Raw genomic sequence first — 26,177 nt, 5'->3', positions numbered from 1 at the left:
GGGAAGCTACCATATGTGAAATGTTATCGAAATTAATATGTATTTATCTACAATCTTTAGGTGTTTTTTTTTCATATGTCAACAGTTTCTAGAAGAAAGCAATTAGATGTAGATAGATCTTGCAGCAGCCTGACCTAACTCACAACTGTCAGCAGAAACGCCATCTCAAAGCAATGAGATGCATGCTTTCCTGTGCAAGCTTTGGGAGTAAAAATGTCCTTACTATCCACAAAGTACTTATTGCGTTGCTTGCTGTTATTTCAGGGCAACTGACAAGCCACAGCCTTTAAGACAACATAGTAGTGGTAATATTCATTTATCAGTTACACTGCAATCATTCCTGTAAAATGTAGTAGCTCATTTGTTCTGAAAACAAATTAAAGCTGCCCAAGGTAAGGAGCACTCCGTTTCGCTATTTGCAGGTGCTCTGCCACAAGAAGAGCTAATGAATTTGCAGGTATTACTGCTGGTAACTAACAGAAGGGGAAACAATACATATATTTTAAACCACTGTTACTGAAAACATTTATGTAAATGTAGTTACTCTGAGAAGCAAACACTTGATGAAAAAAAAAAAAAAAAAAGGTGTTTTTGAATTAAAAGGCATGCTTATGTTAAACTTGGGAGAAACTCTGACCCAGCACAGACACTTGCTGCTGTTGTTACTTCAGGAGGTGACCTGCTAGCTTCTCACAACTCCTGCTGCGAGCATCCTCCCCCCGCAGAAGATTTTGATGCAACTCAGAAAAGATGTTCCTCTCCCAGCAGATGGTGGATTAGAGGAATTCTCCCCCCAGACACGATGCTAATGCCAGATAACAATCTGCAGTATTGTTGTTAAGCTAATTTTCTGAGAATTAATTTTGAAGATAGAAAAATAAAATCTGTGGGCTCCTCAGCTCCGATCAGGACTGTTTAGTCAGACGTGCTGCTGGAGGGGAGGAAGAACAGGAGCTCCCACCGTGACACCGAGTTCCCACTCAGCTAAACGCAGAACAAGCTAGTGTGTGGCTATGGGGTACGCTGTCAGAAAATTCACACAATGAAGTTGAAAACCAAAAGTTGCATTTCTTACAGCAAAGCACATATCCGAGAGACATTTTCAGCTTTCATTTCTGTACATCTCAAACATGGCCTTAAGACTACAGACCTCTTCTGGAAGGAGCACGTCTGAGTCGGAGGAAGCACAATGTCACAATTACACAGAAAATTAATCAGAAATAACCAGCCTGCTGTTTTATCATTGTTAGCACAGCACACTTAAGACGCCTGCTTAATTTTCCAGAATTACACTGTATTTATAGACACTCACAGAATCATCAGAGCTAGCTAATGAGATGATTAAAAGCAACCATCGCCTTCTCTTCCGTTACAGGTTACAAGCAGAGTTCGAAGGTAGATACATGCAAAGTTTTCTAAAGAGGCTTCTGCCAGCCTTGTAGATATCATTTCCCTGCTATTTTCTTACAGTCAGGCCCTGTGAGACAGCCTCTGCTCCCTCTTTCACCACCAGTAACCCTGCTGGCTGCACTGCTGCTGTGCTGGGTGATGCCAAACAGGACACGGATCAGGAAAGCAACAGCAGGAACTCTGGTTTCAGAAAGCTGGGGTCAGTTTCCAGCTCTGAAAAATGTCTTTTCGGACAGGAAAACAATGGCTCTCTGTTACAAGTCTTAGGACAACACCCCACTGCCCCCCAGAAAGGGCAAGACCAACTGGAAAAATTAACTTTTAAACTAATATATCCCACTTCTTACTATGCCACCATATCCACATCATGCGGCCAAATGGATGTTTCTTATTTGCAAAATATGTACTTTTGTTTAGCTAGATTTCAACCGAGACCGTAAGTTAACTGCCCACACAGCTGGAAATTAAAACAAAACGCAGCTCTTTCTGTGACACAGCCAAGTCTAACACAGTCCTGGGAGACCGCCAGTCCCTGTATCAATGGCATTTAACTTAAAATTTGGAAACACTGTGACATACTATGAATGGTAGGGATTGGTAGACTTTGTTAGCTTAACTGCTGTAGTATAATTACATGTGATGAAGCTATAATCAAGTGACAAACTTGCCTCTACATACACACACATTCCCATCCCACCAGAAAACAGTTGTATCTGTACTGGTTTTGGTATCCTCAGGGCCCTGAGCTCCATCTTTTGCCCTTCGCCCTCACTGCCCCCCGGCGAAGTAGCCTTGCTTAAGACAAAAAATATTTATAGTCGTAATGTGCCTACCAGGATAAGACACGACAGATTCCTGCCTCCGGTACACAAAGTCACCATCATCCTACTGGAACTGAGAGACTGGTTTCTATCTGCACAGCTCTCTGCTCACACAGATCAGCAATATCTTAGTTTTAACAAAGGCTTTTTATTTTTATTATTATTATTTACTATTCAAGTGCTATTTTGGAGGCAGCTCTCTAAAGAAGACAACGTACCATGCAGTGTTACAACATTATCTTTTCTCAGGTATCTTCGAGAAGTGTTAACTGCTTTCCTATCACTCACAACTTATTTCTTTTTGTGCTTCCTCTCGTTGAAGGATGAACAAGATTTAGATTTCACATTAAGAAGGAATACTAGCCTTTATATTCCATGAACAATGAAAACTAAATATAATGGGATTGTAAGCACACCTCTAAGTATGTTATAATTAATTTTTACATTTCTGGTGGAACTATCTGATCTGATGGTGCCTGGCCAGTGCTCTGTGCCTGCCAGAAAAGGGATGCATAAAACAAACAAAAAAAACATCTATGGCTGGATCTGAGCCTGGTAAATAAAGATCACATACCAGACCTAACTGATCAATGTGTATGTTAACTGTAACACTGCAAGATAAAACCATTAATCTTGCAGAAAATGGAGACTCACCATTTTCCTAGCATGTCTCCGATACGTGGGTTGTCTGCCTGCCTCTCAAACTCACCTAAAGATTGCTTGACCATGCAAATCCAAAAACAAACAAAACCCAACTTACTGGAATAACAGAAAAAATATGAATTCAGGCTGTTCTAAGTATGGTACGTATTTTATAAAAACCACGAAATAAAATTTGTGTGCTTAACGTGAAAGTTCAATCTCTCGGTTGGTAGTTTGTGTCACACGATTACCCATCTGCTGCAGCTGTACGGCGTGCAATCCCTTCCTCACATTCTCCATGCTTCACAGCCTTCTCCCTCCTTAATTAACTTCACCATCTAATTTCTAGGTATCTAATGGATATTAAGAAAATCACATTACCATCAGTATTAAAAAAACGTGTATTGGTTGCGACTAGTGAATAGTTCATTTCCTATGGCAGAAGTTTTCCTACAGCAGAGGGGCTGCGCTGTGTGAGAACCACAACACACATCCTCGGGTGCGTACGGTTACACCTTGAAAACAGTTGGTTTCCATCCTCCCAGCTCGCAGGTTGTTCTAGAACCTTATCCTTTCTTTCTTCTAAGCCTACCTATCTCCAGACTAAACTTATTCACGGACAAGAACCTATTTGTTCTTGTGTCAACATTATCCTATGAATACTTCTCCCTCCCGTAAGCTTATCCTTCAGTGAATTTGTACACGCAGCCACATCTTGCCCCTGCCTCCGCTCTATCAGATTAGGAAAACAGCAAGCTCCTCTAATCTCCTTTCAGTAAGATGGGCTAACAATTATCTTGATCACCCTAGCAGCCCCTCTGAGTACCACTTCCAGCTTGACTTCACTTGTCGTGAATTCGGCCAAGGCGATGATTTACAGCATTCCAAATTCATTGCCACCCACATTTTGTATGACTCCGCAAGCAGTCTTCCATCTCTGCTACCAAGTCTTCTATTTATTCTTTCTATTAATAATAAGCTGTTATCTCGGTGAGTTTTCAGTAGCTAATGAAGTCTGAAGACACAGAATGGAGAGTTGACATACAATCTGAAAGTATTTTCATAATCAAATTAACCAGTAGTTTTAATTTATGTTGCAAAGAGAATAAACACTGGAATAGTTCCCCTATGTAACCTCACATATTTTGACAAAATAAAAAAACTGAGCAAATAAAAATTTATTATTTTTGTTGGAATCAAGCTTGACATTATTACTTGGGCTCATCCTCATTGTAACCAACTGCCCTTGTACCTGCTTTGTTTGACTTACAGAGGGGAGCTTTTCCTGCACAAGCTTCACCTGAGCAATTTATCTGCCAGACAGCAGCCACCAGCAGCCACCTGCAGCCGCCTTCCTTCCAGAACAGCTGCAGTCCTTCTAGAGTCCAGCAAGAGCCAAGGAGAAAAGGGAACTCATACCAAAAGCAGGGAAAGGGAGAGTAAAAGTTTTTAACGTGCTTAGGAATAGAATGAGAAAACAAAAGAAAAATCCTAAAGGGCTTAATTTTACAAACAGAAGAGACAGACTGCAAAAAATATTGCAATGAAAGTTGTAGGCTGATAGAAAATCTTGAAAAAGGAGAACAGAATATGAGCACCAGACATTTTCTTTGACCTTAAAGGACTATAACCTTCAAAAGGCATCTATTACCAATACTATCGATCCGTGCACAGCAGTTTCATGTTCTTCCCAAGCCACAGACTTCGGGAAGATTCTTATCTTTACAACGTACAGTAAAGTCACTGATTGGAAAGAGAAGGACTGATGAAAAGACCTACATATCTCAGCCTATTGGACTGGTTTCTGTCAGCAGAAAAGTATTTCTACTTGCCAAAAAGTCACCACAAAAGCATCTTCAAAAACTGGAATTTAGAATGAAAGGAACTGGAGCCAGGGACATTAGTAACTGCTTGAAGGTCACACTCACGACAGTCAGTTGCCTCATTAATTAATATTTCTTCCTTTAAGTTTTTTTTTATTATTATTTTTAATTCAATGTCTTAGACCTACAAGAGCATTAAAAGTTAACCTTTAAAATATGTGCTTTCTCCAGGCTGAAGCTAGCAGAAGTATCTGGCACTGGAGAATCTTGCCATCCCCCAAGCTGCTGCACAATGAATCCTGACTTCTTACCTTCCACTCTGCATTTCAGATTTACTTTAATAAATTTATAAGTAATTACATTTGCAATTAAAGGCATCTTTCCATTAGAAACACATTCAGCTTATGAATTCTTTGATACTGAAACCATCAGTGACAACCCCTCTGTGCATCAGGTTTATTTAATTTGATTTTATATTTGTACATTTCTCTCCACAGCACAAAACACCAAGTGCATCCAAATACATACCCAGATACTAGACTTCTGCATCTAAAACAAAAATATTTAGTTCACCTCAGCATTCATCTCAGCAGAAAAGGCCATTAGGGCACAAATTCATTCTATTAACATTATCATTTAGTTAGCACTTCTATTAAAAAATACTCAAACTTTAATAAGATAGCAAACCAAACCAGAAAGAGCAGAGTGGCAAAATTATTTGCAAATTAATGTGGCGTTCAACATGGTTTTAAACGTATTTTTTTCAGCTGTGCATAGCAAAACAAGCTTAAATTTAACCCTACAGCACAAACAGAAACGAAAACCCTTTCAATAGACTGTGATCTCACCTCCAACTCTTGCTCCCTCTGTAGTGCAAATTGTTTGAATGACTTGACAATAAGGCCAGCATTAGAGCAATCGTAGACAAAAATGGAAGGGCTGCCCATCCAAGTCTGCAGGTCATAGATGGATAGAGGAATATACTGAGTATAATTCTGTAAGAAGGAAAAAGAAACACCGGAGTTACACAGAGGCAGAGAAGCACCAGCACTTGCATTGGTTGGATAATAAAATACATACGAGAGTTCTGAAACCACAAAATAAAATTTTGATTGAACACAGGGCATATTGATCAAGAAAAAATACCGTCAACACCTACTAATAAGGACTATAAATCCAATTCCAATATGAAATGCACATCATATTTCATTGTGGTATTGTTTGAAATGCTAAAAACTTTAAAAGAAAATTCTAAAACTCAAAGAGCGCTTTGATACGCGCAACCAATTCCAACCAGCATTTCATAGTCCAGTTTTATCTCAAATTTTTGCAACACTGATAAAGGATGTAAACCAGATGTCTTTAATTTAACCAGAACATCTTAAACTGAATATTCTATCAATAAATCAAGACTGATAATTAAGACTACATAGCCCATCAGCAGCTGCCCCATCTTAGTTTCATGAGATGCTTCATGACTTTATTACAGCCCTTAACTTCTCTGCAACTTTCAGAATTATCCAATAAAATTAAAACCAACAAAGCCAGCCTTCAGCACAGTGAACAGCCAACAAATCAGTTTCTGTAAATATGAAGCGTTTTGTTCCTTCTCCTCCACTTCAACCCAACCAAATAATTGGAGGCAACAGCTTCTTGTCTAAAAAGAGGACCAAAAATCAGGCTTAGAATTAGCTACGAAGGGGCACACCCCAAACTCCGTGACAGAACTGAAAATGTAAACTAAAGGATTTTTCTGCCATTTGAGCCCATGAATAGTCACTGCCAAACGTACAGGGGCTGACTGCATAATCCTCCTTATCTGCAGCCAGAGGGCAACCTGTTCATGTTCATACAGCATTAAACTCTGCCCGAAACCAACAGTAAAAGCTGGGATGTTACTATTAACATCAGCAGGATGATGGATGGGATCATAACTCCCATTTAAATTCAAGAGACTTAAAATAGCTGTAATAAAACCAGTAAACTTTTACAAAAATCAAATTTTCAAGGACACATATTGGCGTATATAAAGACAGAAGTGATCATAAACTGTGCGTTAGGTAAGGTAGGCAATACTAAGTCACCTCAAAATACGGTTTTGCCCATATATAAAAGTTTGTGTTGTTTTACTAAAATTAATAGGAAAAAAATCATTGTAAAAGTTTTAAGGAGTTAGGAGCTTTGCATATTGTTACAGGAAAGAAAGATGCAGACACTGCACATTGCCATGGACCATTTCTAAGGGCATCACTAGTTTTAAGCCCATTCCAATCACACTAAGTTGCATATAAAAAAAATTAATTAAACAAAAACCTGCCAGTAGGAGAGAAGGCAGGTTTGATTTTTAAAGACCAAGTTAATTCAGCCACTAGCTTTTCGAGTGCCTTATGCAAATTGCACCGCACTGCTTCCCCTTTCACACTCCTTTCCAGAAGTGTTTGAACTCTGTTTAACTAAACAAAGGGACTGGGATGGGAAGCCGAAGTGCATCAGGCTACATGATGCTTCCTGAAGGTTTTTTATCTTTTTTAATCTACGTATCAGAATATACTGTTTAATCTCTCCTGAACACAGTACTGCCATGCACGGAAGGCTTCCTACAACCCACTGAGATCAGCTGCAAATTCAGGGTCTCCTCTGGCAGGGCAAGGAGGCGACCTGCTAATTCTGGGGCAGAGCAGGGGCACCCAGCCGGGGTGCTGTGCTCCTGGGACACCTCTGACAGTCCATTAGCCCATCTGCCAGGCCCTGTGTCAATTAATTGCATCAGTTCCACAAGCAGATTCTTTTTCAGAAGAGTAGAGAATAAAGCGTATGAGAGAAGCATTCTCCATATATTAACATTTTAAAACATCAGGTCAGCCACAGAACCAACTGTGCAGGGGCAGAAGCTTAATTTGATTTTAACATACCAACTCTTGAGAAATTATGGAGAAGATATTAATGAAGATCTAACACTGTGTGACCTTTCTCCAGCATCTTTGCAAAGTGCTCCTACACCACTGCATCAATTTGCTGCCTCTGACCGACTGCCGGCACACGTTGGGAGCTTTAAATAATCTGTGGTGCTACAGGAAAGATGCTTACGAGCAGCCATGCCCTTCTCCCCCAGCTGCCACAGATGTCCCCAGCCCCAACCTGACTTGCTTGGGACATTCAGACAACATCACGACCCTCACAGCACCGTGAGCTTTACCAGAGCTGGAAGCCACAGCCTTCAATAGAAGATGAGGAATAAAACTAAGTGTTGTAACAGCAGAGACAGGATTTCCAAAGATGTGTTTGTTAGGGAGACAAGGGTGAAAAGAGGAACACCGATACTCAGTTCCTCTAGGTTTCTAGGCTCTCTGATGGTAGCTACGAACAGCACTGCAAAGCTGCTTTCACTTGTTCTTCCCTCGCAGGAAACCAGCGTGAAAGAGGATCAGGTCTGCTAATCTGCACACCCCAGAAACCTCTGGGAGCTGATCCGCGCGGGTCTGCCAGCAGCACTGCACATGCACGGGCTGCAGGAGGGCACGGCAGGCAGCACTGGCTGCTGGAAGGCACTGGGAGAAGTCTGGCATCGCCTGTCATCAGCCTGTAACGTGGCACGCTGATTATAAGGGGGAAAAAAGGAAAGGAAAAAGGAGTTCTACCAACAGAGAGCAAAAGTTTATTGAAATATTTGCACAGGCTCTTGGAGTTTCATTGCTGCCTTCCATCACTGAACAAAAACAGGCATTACACCCCCTTTGTCCCACTGCCCCACACGTTCCTGCAGTGTTTGCATTAGTCCCAACCATCGGCCCGACGCCTCCCACCAGCCCCAGAGCCCCAGGTTCTGGGAGCGTGAGCAAGATGCTCAGCCCGGCCCCACGGGAAGGCAGCATCAATCCAATAATCTTTATTTGCTTGCAAATTTTTATTTGTTCCCTAGCTGAGATGATCTCAAGGTCCCTTTCAGGTCTGCTTTCCTGCTATTATATCTGAGACTTCAAGTACGTGCACGAGCATTTTAAATCTATGTTTAAAATGTCAGCACAGTCATTTTTCAGTACATCCACTATTTCAATTCAAGCCGGCTGTAATACTGATCCTCACTTGGCCCTCTGCTGAGACTGAATTCCTCAGGACTGACTTCTAAATGCCGTTGTTTTATTTTTCCTTTATTTCCTTACATTTAATTATTTGCTTAAATGAAAAAAAAGTTCTATTTCTGATATTCTAAAAGTTCTATAAAACAACAATCCTTGGTAACATGCTGCAAAAATTACTAAGCCTCAACCTTACCTGTCAATTTTTATGACAATTAGTTTTTTTTTCCCCACAGCCTGTAAGATAAATCAGAGAGACCTCAGCTCCTAATCTCCAGTGGAGTCCACACCACACTCCCCCAGCTGATACTGCAGGCAAACTGGCAAATACCCAGTAAGCTCTTAATAAAGCATTTGGCACAACACACAACTTCATTGAGCAGTAATTTCCTCTTCTTCCATGTGTAACACATTCTGCCCGGCATTCTTACTGGCTTATTTATTACCCAGTGGCTGTTAAGTAAGAAGAAGGTCACTCCTATTTGTTCTGAAACACCGAATTCAGCTTCAAAATAATCGTTTAGAATGGTGGTCTGAATACTAATCAAGTTTCCAATATAGACGCACCAGATTAAAGTGATGCCCTCTTGCACTTTCTCCTCTTCCCTTTCAAATTATTATTGAATGCTCATTCAATTAATACACGGGAAGTATGAGAAAAGAAGTTCTGTAAGTCCCCAAAATAAAATAGGAGCAAATCTGTGCAAGTCCTCTGTCAGCTGGATGTGCTTCCCAGCTACGAGCAGTACCTCACAATTTCTTAAGACTCCGCTCTAAATCAGTTACCCTTAATAGACACTAAATAGCTTAACTGGAGGGAAAGCAAAGCACATTTACGTCACACCTGGTAGCACCAGAAAGGTGTTGCACAGGTCCTACATGGCTGTACAAATCATGGCTAGCAGGAGCAGCAAAAGTCTTTAAGAAATGAAATATACACGTTGCATTGTACTCAGAGGTTCCTCAGTACTCTTTGCTTCAGAACTAGAGCTGGCTGTATTATTTATGGTCCTTGTGAATTATCCCCATGGGGTTGGAGCAACGGCTATTCAGAGGTAGTTGAGATTTGAAGCAAACTTCATTGTAAGAACTTAATAATGAGTGATGTAAGGCAGCAAAGCCAAGTCCATCATGCACCCTCTCTACTTGCTCCAGGCATGGCAGCAGCAGCGTGCTATGTCTGAAAGCAGAGGAGGCGTGAAAGCAGCTGGCTCTTCAGGGTTCTGCAGTGACCCTTGGGGCACCTGTGAGAACAGCTCTCCTGCCCGGCTGCAGGGCAGGGACAGCCCGTTTGATCTCTGAGAACTTCAAGAACACGGAGAAAACAAAGAGCTGTCAGCACAGGACCCGATACCCGTGAACACAGTGAAACCTCGAAAATCCAATCGTTCTCTACCAGAACACTGCAAGACTTTGCAGAGCCATCAGGAAGATTTGGCTGGTTTTAACGCTGCTGCTCAGAGACGCACCTTGTTGAAGACCCAGATCTCCCCGTTCACGGTTGGCCTGGGGACTCCATGTCCGTTGTAGTGGAAAAGGACCCGCTCTTCCTTGGCGTTCCGGCGCAGAGACGTGCACAGCTTCTTTACTTCATCCACCGTAGGATCCAGGCTCTGCTTGTACCTGGCCTAGTAACATAAAATACAAGAATCATTTTAAGCGTAAAACCAAAACTATTTAAGGTGCAGGTACTTACTTAAGGCAGAAGCATTTACATAAATTGGTAAACTGGAAAAAAAAAAAAGAAAAAAAGAAAAAAACAACACATTTACTGGAAATCTGAATAAACAAAACATGCCTGCTCCGTGCTGTGTGGGAATACGCACACACGGAGTAACAGCTACGTGTGGGTGAGTGCATCACAGACCTGGGGTCCGATCCATTCCCCCAGGGATAAATAACATGCAAGGTGTTTGGGGAAGGTCAGAGATGTTTTAAACATTCATCAGCCTCAAAAATAACCCTCTGCAATTCTCTAATCATTACATTCATACCCTGTACATCTCCAACTGAAAAAAAATCACCCCTAAAGACAGAAAATTGTCTAAGCTGGGTACAATGTGAACCTCAAACCTCATACCGAAATGTTCCTTCTGTCCCACCTGGAAAAGGGATAAGGCTTTCACTTCAAGCCTTCCAGGGAAGGAAAAGACCAGAGCAAAGAGTAGAGGAGAAGTTTAGGTATCTACCCTGTGTGGAATAACAATCATAACAGCAGACCCGTGCTCTTCCTAAGCCCAGACTAGCTAGCTCTGTGGCATAAATACATCCCCTTTTAATAAAAGGGTAGATATAAAAGAAGGTTGACCAACATTTCTTCAAATATGTCAAACCTAAGCAGCATTCTGCCATGTCTAGGTGGAGCCACAGCAGATAAGAGGCTACAGCTCCTGGCAGGAGCCTTCTCAGGGACAGGTACGGGGCCACCGAGCACACAGCGGAGCGAGGATCCCACGCGGTGTTCTGGGCACTGGAGTTTCTCCTCCCAGCAGTTCAGCACCAACTCTAAGCAGAGCTGCCTGAAGGCAAAGAAAGTGAAACTGCAGCACAGCTCAAGCAGACAACTGAACAAGAACACAGGCGAGAAAGGGAAATGTAAATGAGCTCTGCTTTCCACTCCCTTCACTCTTCGCTTGTTAGCAGCGCTGACAGTAACGCAGAATTTCTACAGCTCATAATAAAATCTCCACACTTCAGTGCCCTCGCCTGTTTTTCTTGTATACCTGTACACATACATGTATGTGCAATTAGCAAAGCACTGAAACTTCTAAGTTAACTTCTTAACTATTAACTGTTAAGATCAGGCACCAGGGTATTGCAGACTGCACACACCTCCACGCTAATGAAGATTGATGAATATAATTGTTATTACATTTCATCATCTCACCTCTAATACTTTATGCCAACACCACTGTCTAGATGACAATGCATAAAGTTCCAGGAATTTGCTATTCACACAGCTGGGTAAGAAGAGGGCAAAATGATGGAGAGCCCTTGGTAACTGACGCTTGCTTTTTGAGAAAACCGATATTTGGTATTATCACAGCTTGGGCTGGGGACACTCCTTTACTGTTCCGAACTACACAGCTCTGCAAGCTTGTAAATCACAGCACGCTGCTATGTTTGGTGTGGGGGGGGACATAACGACACCGTTAAACGAACCCAATGCTTCAAAAACATTTTTACTCAACTAAGCTCAAGATGCTTCTGTAGTAAGCTAGTTTGTCATACTCAAAAGTGCATTTTTTTGAAGCAAGGCCAAATAATAAAAAGTCTTTCAACTGTCCTTTGAAAGATAAAAGCCTGTTTCTCCCTCTCTTCTCCAGACGTGCAGAGAGAGACTGAGAATCCAGAATCACAATGGCTTAAAAAATTAAAGCTGATGTATTAAATACAGAACCGGGTTTAAGAGCAGGACAACTGTCACAAACCTCTGCAAAAACCTGCCATCGGGAGCCTGCCTCTAAATCAAGGTCTCAAAAGTTAATGCTTTTTAAGTTTTCTTTTGACATGCAAAGGTAAGAAAGTCTTGAAATATGACAGCAAAAGAGAATGAATAACTTTATTTAATATAAAATTGTTTTGCTTATCCGTGCAGCTTGAAAAATAGGTATCATGCTGTTCAATTAACATGCGGCATCTCGAGTCAATAGGCAAGATGGGTACAGAGAACGGTGTCATTTACATGATTACAGCCACGGAGCAAAGCAAGCACACGGAGAAAAAATATTAAGAAAGAGGCAGTGATCTGACACACTCATTCCTTTCGGGGACTTGCTCACTAAGTAAAGATAAGAGGCTGTATTAATCTTAGCACAGCCCTCCCTGGCCCCCATCTTTCTCTCGCCTTTCAGTGTTGTTATCAAGGTGCTGATGTGCAAAAACGTGCACCTTAAATCACGTTCCGCCTGCTGGCATCTTTACAAGACACTATAACCAGAGTGCTTGGTAGTTTTTCAGTTCCCCCTTTTTAAAGGGGAGCGGGCTCATTGGAACACTCCTCACGTTGCTTTAGCATAAATATTAAATGCAGCTCGCAATTAATGGAGGTGAATTCATACCCTAAAACTAAAGGCTGTAGATCTAAAGACCCAAACTGTAAACATATCATTTTCACATTGAGAAACACACGGCCGACAAGAACGAAAAGGAGAGGAAGGAACCTGTAAATAAGCCAACAATCACCGACCTGTCAGCCGAGGACTTTCAGGCGTGACTTTATTACACATCATTCACATGCATAATACAACAAATGGATAACCGAGTAACAAACTAGACCAGCTTTTATTTATTTATTTATTAAGTAACATCTTCCAAGGCTTTTTTCATTGCTATGGAAAAAATACCAGGCAAGCGTGTGCTGTGATTGCAAGAAAGGTTCGGGGTTTGTTCAGCTGATTGCGGTGTGGGATGTCAGCTGTGGGGGAAGAGGAGCAGCTCACTGTTTCGTTTGATGCTCCGTGGGACAGGGTGCTATTTTTAATAACTGCTAAAAACCAACGTAAGGTCTCTTTCCAGAACAAAATGACAGAAACCGAAGGTCCCCGAGAAGAACATGCAGAAGGAGCATGAAAACCTTCGCTGTGTGCCCACCACCGCCTCCGATGGCTCCAGCCGGACACCAGGCTGGCAAAGTGTGAGCTGCCACGACTCCATCCCATCGCCGGGGGCTTTCAGAGCTGATTTAAACTCTACTGACAGAAAGGCAGCTCACGGAGATACAGACCAAAGACATCATCCCAAAACTTACGGCTCAAGGCCTGGTTGTTTTCACAAGCACGCTACTGTGTCGTCACACGCTTTGTACCTCGTGCTTTGTTAAAAACATAACACAAATACATGTATGCCCATGCCTAGACAGCCTCAACTCCATTGCTGGGAATCCTGCTCATTGCTTCACAAAGGAAAGCTTTCAAAAGGGGAAGGCAGGAAAACAGAGACTGAAGCAGCATTAATCAACTCCAGAGAGTTCCCACCTCCAGGCACAGTCATCTGTAGCACAAAAGGCACGAGAGATTTTTCCCCTGCAACGTATATACATGTATGTCTTTTGATTTTTTTATGGCAAAGCAGGCTACATAGCAAACTTGGAGAAGAAGCTACAGTTTGCATGAAAAGGACAAAAAATACTATTTTTCCCTGCGATGCTTTTATTCTTAATCTTTTATTTAGCAGAGGCTTTTCAAATGCTTACAGATTAAGGACAGTGGGCTACTTTCCTGGGGGAAAGGAAGGAGTGTTTTCAGCATGATGCACGTTCGGATCACGTTGGTCATTTACTGCTAAACAAGGACAACATGTTACTGTGCAACATTTCTAACCGGAAGATGTTAATATCATTAATTAATGAGTTTTGGGTAGTAAAAACTTAGAGAATATTTTATAACGCCATCAATATCAATGAATAAATAATAGCTAACCCCAGGATCCTTAAAATATGTAGAGCCCTCCCTACAGTGAAGTAAAATATTTTCCTTTTAAAACTACCAGACTCGAAGAGTTTCTTCCAGATCTCTCCACCCAGGCCCCTCCACTCGCTTTGTGCCTCACGGGGGATGCGCCGCACACCTCCACGTGCCCGTCTCCAGCAGGTCTGCACATCTTTTTCCAACTATCCCGTTCACTGTGCAGCTGACCAAAGCCCATTATCACCTCCAAAATTTGCTAAAGGAAGTGACAAAAAGATTCCTAGACCTTTGGTAGTGTTCAGATTAAGCAGACCAGAACGCATCCCTCCGCACTCGACAGCACGCTCCCACCGGCAGCCCTGCTGCCTCCCGGCCCCCTGAGCTGACACTGACCCAGGAATTTACCTTTCCTGCTGGAAAAGCCTTTTCAAACACAGTTTAAGCTCTCATATGCACACTCCACATTTTAGAGTCATTGCCCCTTTGCTGAATATCCTCCTGTCGTCCCCCTCCTCTGCTTCCTCGGGCATCACTCACGGCTGTGTCCTGGGGACGTTCTGCTGCATCCGTCCCCTCCTTTCCTTCCCCAAACAGCTGCTTTCAAGCAGTTTGTGCAGGAGGCAGCAGAAAGCCTAACCCACTGAACACTGTGTTGGGCTGACCCTCTGTAACTTGTTGATATCCATCCCCACACAAAAAAAGGCTTTATGCCTTGTTTTTCCCTCGTTTTCCAGCTATTGACCAGTTCCAGATGGTTCCTGCACCTGAAGGCCGTGCTGGCCCTCCCTGCCTTCTATCACGTGTCGATGAGAGAAATTTTGTGGTGTCTGGCAAGGAGTCCTTGCTCCCTGGCGCAATTACCAGACGAGACAATCTCGACTTCGATCCCCCTGCAGATGATGCCCAGCTGTAGCTGCTGCTCCCAGCTGCTGCTGCAGCCGTAGCGGGAGAGCTGCCAAAATGCCTGCCTGGAGAGCGTGATGGACGGGCCCGGAGCTGCTGACGGGGCTGTCAGCCGCCTCTCCGCCGGGGATTTGATTTTCTGATCACCTCCGTGTCTCGCTGAAGAGCTCCTGTCAAAAGCAATAACTTGGTGGAGGCCTGATCCAGACTACCCTCATTATTCTACTCATGAGCAAAACTGAAAGTTTTGCTTTCTTATGTAAGCTCGCCGCGCTGGAGACAGCGTGATGTCTTTTATGAAACACTCATTGGTTTAGCCAGCCTTTTTCCCATACGCTTGTTTAAAAATTAACATCGTAATTGTATTTCCAACATATTGCAGTTTCCAACATACCGCAAACTCCCGGGCTGACAAAACACTGACAAAGTTGTGAGAAATAGGAGGAGTTTTCACAGAAAGACGTTCTGGCAAAACAGGCACAGCAGTTTGGGCTGAATACCAGAAGCATTAGCCAGATGTTTTGGCTAAGAACATCACTCAGTCCAGTGCTTAATGCCCAAGTTCAAAGTGAGACAGTTTTGCTCGGAAGCAGTGATGCTGATGACACACTCCCAGATTACTTTCCAAATTTGCTTTAATTTTGTCATGATAGGAATCATCTTTAAGAGAGGAACCAGGCATCCTCTGCAGGCGGGATCTACGGGAACCATGTACTTCCCTTATTCGAGGCAAGAGCAACATTCAGGGCGCGTTTAGGGTTTCAGAAGTAGTTAGGACCTACACCAGCCCCATCTTGTTTTCAACACGACACACGAGCGAGGTGCCAGCAGGGGTCTGGGAAAACAGCAGGGGAAAGCAGCTGGGGGCTGGAAAGCACCAGCCCGGTCCTAACCTGGCCTCTGCTAACAGGACCACAGTGCCGGCACCACGGCTCAAACCCAACATTAAAAGCAGTGACTCTAACACACAGGCTTTTTTGCTTCTCCCACCCTTGTCCCATCTGTTTCAGGAAGGATGTAGTTCTTTCAAAGGATAAATAAAACACCCACACGTTCACGGGTTAGCACGTGGTAACGGTACCCTCCCCGAGATGAGTCTGACTGGAGAGGAAAAACCAATTCACTGTGTTCATCAGCTCCTGTCCCGCCGGGAAACGTCAGCAAGTATTGGCTGCAGGAAGCGATTCCCACAGCTCTATGGATTTTGTGCTTAAATGAATGGCTCTGCCTTGGAACCTTTGCCTAATTACAGGTTTTTCTTTTACCTTGAATGGGACGAAAACAAATCAAACAATGATGGAAAAAAAAGTCTGAGGCCAAAGTCAGATGTCCCTTTTCCCAGGGTATCAGCAAGTTATGCTTGAAAGAGCAAGAGCTGCAGAAGCTCAAGGAGTTTGTGACAAAGTGCTTTTGCCATCATTTCAGACACTAGGACCTGACTCAGTATCTGCCTTGCAAACACCGGTGTGCTGAACGCTGCCAGGTGCTGAGGTCAGGAAACTCACCTCAGGCTTTGCTCCTCTCCAAGAAGAAACAGAGAGACCTAAGACAGACAACTCGAGAGCAATTTAAGCTGCTGATGTGCTTACCATAGATGATGCATGCTGAAGCACTGTGGCATTTTCCATCAGGGAGATTCATTTTTTCCTCCTTAAACCCAAAAAAGATGAATTTATTTCCTACCACAGTTACAAAATTCAAGTCCTGTTCCCTTTCCTTGCAGCCTAGGAGCTCAGTCGTTGTTCCAGAAAGACTCCACACCACGGAGACCACACTGTGTGTCTGCTGTGATTCAGTGCCAGAGTTCCTGCTACAGGTAAAATAAACAAACTACAATCACTGCCGTCGTAGCACTGGGGGCTTTAGAGTTCACTATAAAGCTGTCAGTCGATATGCAGGGTATGCATAATACAAAGAAGAGAGGGTTTTCTACACCTTGCCATCTCACTGCTCAGTCCGGTACAGCTGCAGAAAGCCAGGCTGGGCTCCACGAAGCCTTGGAGTGCCCTCCTGCAGGACCAATTCCATCCGTACCCCTCCTGGTGACTGCCCATCTATCCCATGTTAAAGGCTTCCCACAGCTAATGCCCCAAAATGGCAGTAAGTGCTGCATGTCCCTTGCTATAAAGATGCTTTTTCCTAACATAGCCTAATTCTTGCTTATAGCAATTTATAATAATCTTTTCTACGCTATTCTTCAAGGCAGCTCTGCTGCTCAAGGTGAACCTCTGCATAAATGGGGCATGGCAGGGTGTCGTGCAGCTGCTGCACTGTGCCTTGGATCAGGCGTGAATGCCAGTTTCCAAACGCAGAAAATACATTAAACCTGAGACTTCGCCCCGCACACAGCCAGCCTACTTAACATGATTTAATTAAAAGGAATCAAAGCAATCTAATTATTCCAGGAGAATGTTTCTGGAACAATGCCCAATTTTGAAAAAGACAAATATAAAATGCTTCACAAAGAAAGAAGCTGCAAAGAAAGAAGTTACTAAGAAATGAGAGTAAGGAAACCAGCAGCTCCAGGGGTGAAGGTGCACAGCCCCTGCCAGGTGCTCAGCCCCACTCGTGCTGCTCAAGAGATGAAGGCTGCGGCTCGGTCCCTGCTGTTGCACGAGCTGGTTCAGCTCACACTGCCTGGAAGGACAGAGGGACCAAAAATAAAAATTAAAAAAAACAGAGGGGGAGATGCAACAGCAGGGTCTGAAGCGACAGGAAAATTGCTGCTAAACTTTGGGACTCAGCTTTATCAAAATAGGCAAGACAGTTTGGAGATTTAAAAAGAAAAAAAACAACCCACCTGCACCCTGAGATGCTTGAAGACCTGCTAATGATGAGCACTAAAAATACCGGATTTGGTTTTCCTTAAAGTGTAAGGAGCAGAACTGAATGAATGCAGGCTGTGGGTTTTAGGGGGCAGCTGTCAGTCGGATGCAACATGTTCTCCAAACGGCTGGAACAAACTGGCTCAGACGTCCAACAGGCCCCTATCTGTCAAGCAATTTCACAGCCAGATAATTGGATGCCTGTTATGCCACAAAGCAAAGCAACACAATCGACATTCTACTTATGGGTTGCTGTGGTGGTTTCTGAGTTTTTAAATAAAAAACTATTTAACGCACTGCAAGCCTATAAAACACTGAAAAAGAAGATTACGAAAATGATGGCAAAGCATTTTTAATTAGCTTAATATAAAAAATGTTGAGTACTGTAACAATTTGGAAAATGGAAAGGGCCAACAAGAAGAACGCGCATGCATGTGTAAGGAAGCAAATTATGGTGAAAATACTGGAGATTAACAGAGACATTTAAACCAACAGCACCCCTACAAGCACGTGCTTTTGGCTTCATTTTCAGGCTTGCATAAAAATTCTGCCAACCTGCATCTCCATTACAAAAGCAAAGTGGAGAGACGAGCAATATTTCCTCTTTTTAGTACTTCAGAGCTAATTGCCACAGAGATTACCTCAATGTATCTGTATTTCACCAGTAATTACTGTGTAACTGGTGATGAAAAACATCTTGATGTTGATCAAAACATCTTCATTTGTGTTCCATTGTTTCTTTTCTATATTTTCATTAGATTATAACAATCAATTAAGGAGCACCAACGCATTTACTGTGCTTAGGCACAATACTCAGAGCCACAAATGACGACATACACAACTCAAACTACAAAATCAAAACCTTTGTCCCGTGCCAAGTATGGGCAGGGTTTTGACTTAGCTTTAAGATACAGGAACAGTCTGAACAGCCTGTGTGTACCGTACACACAAAACACAAGCATGTGTAAAGTTGTTAACGTAGCAGGCAGCAAATAAAAGCTCTTGATAAATGCTGTTATTATTCTGTGACTTTCGCAGTGCAGAATTAAGCAGCTACAGATATGAAAAACTGAAAGGAGCCCTTTTTAATTCGTCGGCCAGTATGTTAAAGTCTGATCCTGAATTATGGTACAGGAAAAAGCAATTCTAATCTTTCAGCGTTGCTCTAGGCTTTAGTTACTACGTCAGGAATATCAGCGTGGTAACTGGCACACCAGTAATACAGGATAACAAAGTGGCTCAGGAGAACCTGAAAAAAAAAAAAAAAAAATCACCAACAATGTGACCCCAAATCTGCAAGAGCACGGGGTTTTTACGGTGATGGGCTGGGAACATTTCGTTACCATCGGCCCTTCTGAAGGCTTATTAAAAGACTTGCATGAAAAACTCTTCATAAGGACAGCAAGAATATAGAGCAGATAAGCCTAAAGAAAAATTACCCTCCGTGCCACTGACAGAAATAGAGATAATAACTTCTATGTATATCCAAATCACATGTCTGCCTCCCGCCAGCGGCGGCTGAGCGCACAGGACGTGGCCAGGCTGCAGCCAGCTCCCGGCCACCCCTGGGCAGGTCAAAAAATGAACTGAGAGTGGTCAAAAAATGAACCGAGTGCATTTAATTTGCATGGCAGGGAATTCTTTTAGATCCTTGGTTACATGACTTCAAAGAAAATCAACTGATTAAGAGCAAAAATTAGGAAAAAAATGCTATAATGCTATTTCAGTATTTACTCCTTGTAATAGAGCAAAATGAAGGCAGGGCATCTTAAGTATTGATAAGCTTTTGTTTTATTTTAAAGCATTCCTTAAACAATAATCCATGCTTAAAGCAGGAGCAGGGGAATAGAAGGATTTATACTTGCATATTAACAAATACAACAGGAATAGCTTAGATAAATTAGAAGACTACAGCGCTCACATTTTTATTTGCTTATTTTAAAATCATTCTATAAAATCATAATGTAGTAATAGGCAGGGAAATAAAAAGGGATCAAAAATTCAGTAAGCTTTACAAAAGGCTTAAATTATACACTGGTGAAGTAGAAAGGTAGAAAGGAAAAAAAAAAAAAAGTAGAAAGGAAGCTCGCCTTGTGCCATTTTTGGGGTCTTTTTAAGGACTGGAACTTCGATTTTATTGTTCTTGACTGGATGCTGACACTCCCCCTGGTTTCCATTTTTCTAAATGTCAAGTTAGATTCCTTCTCTGAATATTCACAAGTTCTTTGTAATCACTTCCAGTCCTTTTTGTTAGGGAACTTCCTGATGACGAGTAGGAAGAAGAAAGGAAAAAAAATCCCAGAACTCCAAAATGAGCCGGAGCATGCAGGCAAGTTCAAGTACACACAGCAGTGGGGAAGTTATCTGCAGATCGGTTAAACCACAGGTAATCTCTGCCTCCTCACTTCTTCCACAAAGCCTTTCAAAACACCCTAGCAGTTGATGTTCCTAATAACTTCCACTACTAACTGCTTTTCACCCATTAATTCCCTTAAAGTTACCTTCATTACTAGGGACTCTGATCCCGTAATTTTGATGCTTTTCCCCTCGCTCTGACACTGAGCTGGCAAACTCCCAAGTTGTGTGATGCTGGAGCTCTCTCAGCGACAAGCCACCTACCTCATTCCTAGCAAAAACACTCTGCTCCTTGGTTACTTCAAAACTGTGATTAATATCCCGGTCCTGTGAGCTACAGCGATGTAATTGCAATACTGATTCAAACACGTTTTCCCTTTATCAAAGAAAGATTTGAGATCCTCGATTTACACCGTCTTTGGAAACGCATCAAAGAGCCGACAGATTTAGAACTGTACAAGAATATTCGTTTGGTTTTTTTTTGCACAATTTCACAATAAACAAGCAATTTGTGTGGGAAAGAACTCTTTCATGAGAAGCAAAACTGAGTGCAGACCTTCCTTGACTCCGGTGCTCATTTTGGGGTTCCTGTACCATCTAACCAGGTGCAGTCTCTTTCTGCAGGCTCAGATGTTGATGGGGTTCTCCCCTCCCTCCCCATAGGCCGCTGTTAGTGCTCGGGCTCAGACTGCAGCCTGCTCCTTCGGTGCCCAAGAAGGTAACAAGAAGCAGGTAACAAGAAGCAGTCTCTCCAGGCAGCTATTTTCACAAAATGTTTAGGACATTAACTTAAATTCTGAATTTTCAATCCTCAAGAAAGACACGGTGTGTGATGCGTTAGGGTTGTTGTCTACGTAGTAGATGCAAGACAACCACACGCTGCGTGGTTGTAAAACCCCGCCTTCCTCTGGAAATCTGTCAGAAATACAGTCAATCCTTAGAACTCAGTAGCAGCATGATCAGCACTAGCCCATTACAAGCATTTGTTTGAAATAACCCTTGCTACATCAGTACAAAGGATGCCTGGTAAGAAATCTGGATCCATTTCTCTAAAGGATCTCTGAGTTTGTCCAAAACCCCTGTACTCATGCAGCTGTTTTCCACATCCACCCCAAACAGGGAAACAGCAGCAAAACCTATGTAAGACAAATCCCCTGCAGGCACCACAAGACCTCACAGTCACCCATGGTTTACACAGAGCCCAGGAAGGCTTCTGCCACGACAAGTTTGTCCCAAACTATCTGGCGAAGTCTGTCTAGCAGGGAGCTTGGCAGGAAGCCTGCAGTCTCACAGAGGGTTTTCGGAATTTCACAACTTTTGCACTGATGCAACTTTGCTGGTCGTTCCCTTCTGCTTGCAAACACGAGCGCCTGCCCAGGACTCTGCTGCACCAGCTCAGAGTGCACAAAGCAGGTGGCAGAGAAGTAAACCACCACGGGAGCATGCTATGGAATAACAGCAGAGATCGATTCAGCAATGCAAGAAGTGATCTCAAATGTATGCCTGCTACCCATCAACCAGAAATTGAATTGCCCGCAAGAACAACCTGATATGAGCAGAGTAACTCTTACATCAGGTATACACATGCAAATACAAGTTATGCTGAACCGTATCCACAGATTCCAGACTTTTTAAAACAATAAAAACATCTTTTATTTTAGGTGATGGGCACATGAAGTTACCTTTATGTAAATTCATGAGGATAATCAGAGCACTACACACAGTTTTTTGTTGTAAGTAGAAGAGATTGTACTAGAAATCCCAACCCGGTATTAAAAACAACAGCTTAACTTGGTTAATACAAACAATGATTATTTTTTTTCTGATTATTAGTTATTGATAGCTTGAAAAAATATTAATTACAGTGAAGAAATACCTTTACTTAAGGATACTTCAGTTTAAAAGCTAAATTAAGCCACAAGAAAGACTCGTTGAAGTCTTCGGGAAGCCCTCTGTAGATATCTGGTTGCATTTTAAAAATCCATCTCAATCTCCTAGAACATAATATATTTGCAAGCAGCCGAGACTTAAACAGCTTAATTTGCTAGATGTCTAGGACAAAATGCATTACTAGAGCTAAGCTGTACGGGTGGAACATTTATTCACTTGACTGGAGTCAGCACTGTAGTGACTTTACCTTTCCTCTGCAGAGTCTTTGACCTTGCTTTTAAGTCCAATGTGAAATGAATTCTAAAGTACCTAATCCACATTGTGTGGATTCAGTATTCAATAATACTTCCAAAAAATACCTTTGAGCAGTCTGTTCAGAAGAACTGATGTTGACAGGGAAGACAAAAACCAGGAGTGCTAACCTTGAGTATCTGCTGCAATAGATTCAGGACAGGCACAGGCATGTTCCTCAGCAGTTACCAGCAGCTACATACCACCAGCTTGCTCCAGGATGTACAAAAAATTGACCTACCAGCCTACACAGTATGGGAAGAAGCCCTCCCTTTTTATTGAAATAAATAAACAGTTTGAGATGGCTGTGCAAACAATTGTGTGTTTATAAACAACAAGAATTGGTAAAAACTTCAGCCTGCTTCTCACGCCAGATGCCTTTCCTCCGTCTGTGGTAGTTTGGTGGCTCTGACAGGTCACACCACAAAATACACTAACAGGATTTTAAGTACAGACCAGGACACATCTTTAAAACCTACTTAGTCAACACAACTCCTAAGCGACAGTGTCATTTTAGTACTATTCCATCTTTATAACCTCTATTTTAAGAGCTCTTTAAAGTTTCAGGCTCTTCCTCTTCTTGTTTCTTAGATATTAAACCAGGACGTAACGCCGAGCCCAGTTTTGGCTGCAGGACCACAGTCAGGTGTGTGAATGAAAGCTCAAACCGGCTGGTTTTCTATTCTGGTCAACGTGCATTGTCCTCAACAGGACATTCAACAGGTGGGACTGCTATACTGCGCTCCTGCTGGGATAAGAAGGTGATCTTCTCAAAACTAAATAATAATTTAGTAATTTCAGGTTTTCCTCTGATTACAAAGCAATTGCTTCATGAAGCGATGTTCAGATTAAGGAACATTTCCTTAGGAGAAGGAAAAACAATCACCCAGAGCTCTATGCTTTAAGAGAGGAATTAAAATATTTCGGGCTTTTCTCATTCTGCCTGAGCTACGAACAAGAATACGAATGTAAATAGTTTTCTCTCTTAACGCTCTAAGTTTTGTGCAAAACAGATGTTTATGCAGTAAAAGCTGAAGTTGCCTAGTAAAGCACCATTTGCACATGCAGGTTTGCAATGCCAGAACCCTTGTCCAGTGGATCCCAGTGCTATTTACCAAAGAGCACCAGGGGCAATGCGAGTGGACCTGCAGAAGGCTCCCCCCGTCTGTAATCGCCAGCGATTCACCACTCTCCCGGGAACACAAAGACAAGGTATTTTTAAATAGGTCACGCAGAGGCTGGGTGGTAATTACAGAAAAACGTTAATCAGATTTGAGCAGGCAGAGCTGCTTATCTCTGTCAAGAAGCCTTGCTAATATCAGGTCTTTCTTCACATCTTAGGACAAACAGACATTCGGAGCACAATGGATGTATGGAAATACTCCAGCATACAGAAGTCTTGCTTCTCTGCCAATTCGGGCCTCGCTTTGATGACAAAATACAAAACAAACCAGGAAATACACAGCACGTGGATGGGTCTCATTGTCAGAAGGCTACGGAAAGCAAAACAAGAGAAAGCCCAGTCGCTGAACTCTTGCGTGCATATAAAGGATTCTGATATTGCTAGGAGGTCCTGGACCGTACCCCCAGCACCTGAAAAGCATTTCAGAGGTAGTGTCAGGGAATCCCACCCTGGCAAGGCGGGCCCAATGCTGCCCGAATGAAGTGTGTGGCAGGGGAAGGGAATAGGTAAAATAAGAGCCTGCTTCTTGTCCCTGTGCCCTCAGCAGTTCAGAGGTGTTTTTCACTATTTATCATACTCACAATTTGTGTTTTTCTGGCTAAACTACCCATTCTTTCAGAGGAGTATTTTATGAAATCAGCACAGGGCTAACAATCAACCTCAGAACGACAACACAACAACTTTTCAGACGGAATGAGAACTGCTTTTGGCCATTATACTTGTTGGCCCCTGTTCTCTGACAAACTTTTTTTTTTTCTGAAAAAAATGCTAGTTTTTGCTGAAGACAGTTGATCTTTAACAAGACAGCAAAGGATTGATACAGCAAAATTTTGCAGAGCCCAAAATAGCTGCCAAACTCAAGCAGCTCTTGGGAAATAAACACAACAAATATAGCCCCCTTAGGAAAACCTAGTTTTGTTAAACAAGGTCACAGCATTGGGCTTCTTTCTCTTTTTTCCTTCTTCCGTTTTTGTTACCTGTTCCTATGTCTACTGAATAAGGAGACCAAGTACACATTTTTCCATTTCCCTCTTTGGAATTCTGTAATATTTCTTTTACAGGAGCAATTAGTATTTGTTGTTGTTTAACAAGAAAAACCCCACAGAAATAAAGGAAAAGTATGACTCAGAGAGAGACCAATAATTAGGTCATGTGTCCAATTAGTTTTCGTGCTTAAGTAGTTACTCTTTAGGAAATGCTCAACCTTTGATGTGCAGCAGGCAACCTACCAATTAATTAGGCAGAAGGAAGCAATGCAAGGAATGAAACCTCAGAAACCGTATCAAAGCCCAGAGATATCTAATGAGGGGAACAACAGCATCAACAACAGAAAACATGCACGAGGAGGTAGACGCTTCAAATGATCTTCAAGTATCTTGGCTGCGCTTCCTTTTAAATTAAGACAAAACTGTTGGGAAGCAGATGAGAAGAAAGAAGGAAGAAGCCTCGTTTGATCAGAAAAGCATCAGTTTCCTTGAAGACTTGCCAGAAATATATATATATATAATTTCTCTCTATTCTATGAGACGTTTCCCCAGACATTGTCACTCACTGGTGGAAGCAAGCTGCAAGAGGCACCACACACCATATGATATTCAATTGGGGAAAAAAAAAAAACAAAACACACAAAACAACACAGAAGAAAACAATGATACAGCCATAGCTCAACGAACATTTCTGTTAATGCTGCATGGGGAAGGGAAAGGGATGCCCACTGGGGACTGGCACCGAGTTCATCGTTCCCTTAGGCCAGGCTCCTGCCGTCGTGTCAGTGCAAGGTTGCTGCAGTCGCTGCTCCTCAGCTCTGGCTCCTCTTTGAGCTGAGGGAAAAATGGGTGCAGCCACATAGATGAACGGCGTGGAAACACCTAGGACATACCTTGATCTGCCAGACTAATGAGTTCAGATACGTTACTAATATGCGATGTTAATCTAAGTTATGCAGTTCTTATTGATGCTCCATAAGGAACAGAAGCCAGCTTGCTGCATGACAGCGCCCACAACGTTTATTTACACACTGTCCTCAGTGCCAGGAAGGCTACAGATGCAGAAATTCTAAACTATCAATACCGGTTTTCAAGCCAACGTCTCCAAAAGTTAACTAGAAATACATTTAGTCTGGCCTTCCAGATCTCTCTAGCCCTTCCCCTACCGGGTATTTTCATGCCCCATCACAGGCCACTCTCCTTCACTCCCGTGAGGTCCATTCAGGTGGAGCTATAAGGAAATACTAACAAGAAGTCCCATTAGACAATCAAAACACAGCATTAGTGGAGATGATTGTCTTTGGGAAAGAGAAAAAAAAAAAAGGAAATGGAGAGAAGAAAGAGACAGTGTAGCACCTGAATTAGAAGAAAATCAATACTGTAATTGACCGACTCTTCCTTTGTTTTATTTAGGCAAGTGGCTGGGAGAAAACAAATTCTGTGGGATGGAACATTTGAAGCTCTTTGGCTTTGCTGGTGTTGGTTACTGCAAAGTAAAGAAGTCCCAGAGCTGCTGGCCTTAAAGGACAGGAGGGGGAATGGGAGAAATAGATGTTGCCCAGAT

General features: G+C 42.6%; 1 protein-coding gene across 5 annotated transcripts in view; it reads right to left on the bottom strand.

Moving 5' to 3' along the window:
- Nucleotides 1-26,177, bottom strand: part of RPTOR (regulatory associated protein of MTOR complex 1) — a 136,234-nt gene that overhangs the window by 93,863 nt on the left and 16,194 nt on the right. For 4 of the 5 annotated variants that reach the window (XM_082775074.1, XM_082775075.1, XM_082775076.1 and 1 more), the window contains exons 4-5: nucleotides 10,242-10,400; nucleotides 5,545-5,691 (exon numbers count right to left, since the gene is read on the bottom strand). In XM_082775074.1, the coding sequence (XP_082631200.1) occupies nucleotides 5,545-5,691; nucleotides 10,242-10,400 (306 nt within the window). The remainder of the gene's footprint in view (nucleotides 1-5,544; nucleotides 5,692-10,241; nucleotides 10,401-26,177) is intronic. The other variant, XM_082775078.1, reaches the window with a different exon arrangement.

This window comes from Aythya marila (assembly GCF_965140915.1).
Source record: "Aythya marila genome assembly, chromosome: 18".
Taxonomy (NCBI): domain Eukaryota; kingdom Metazoa; phylum Chordata; class Aves; order Anseriformes; family Anatidae; genus Aythya; species Aythya marila.
Note: the sequence above shows the minus strand (reverse complement) of the source record. Positions and strands in the feature narration are given on the sequence as shown.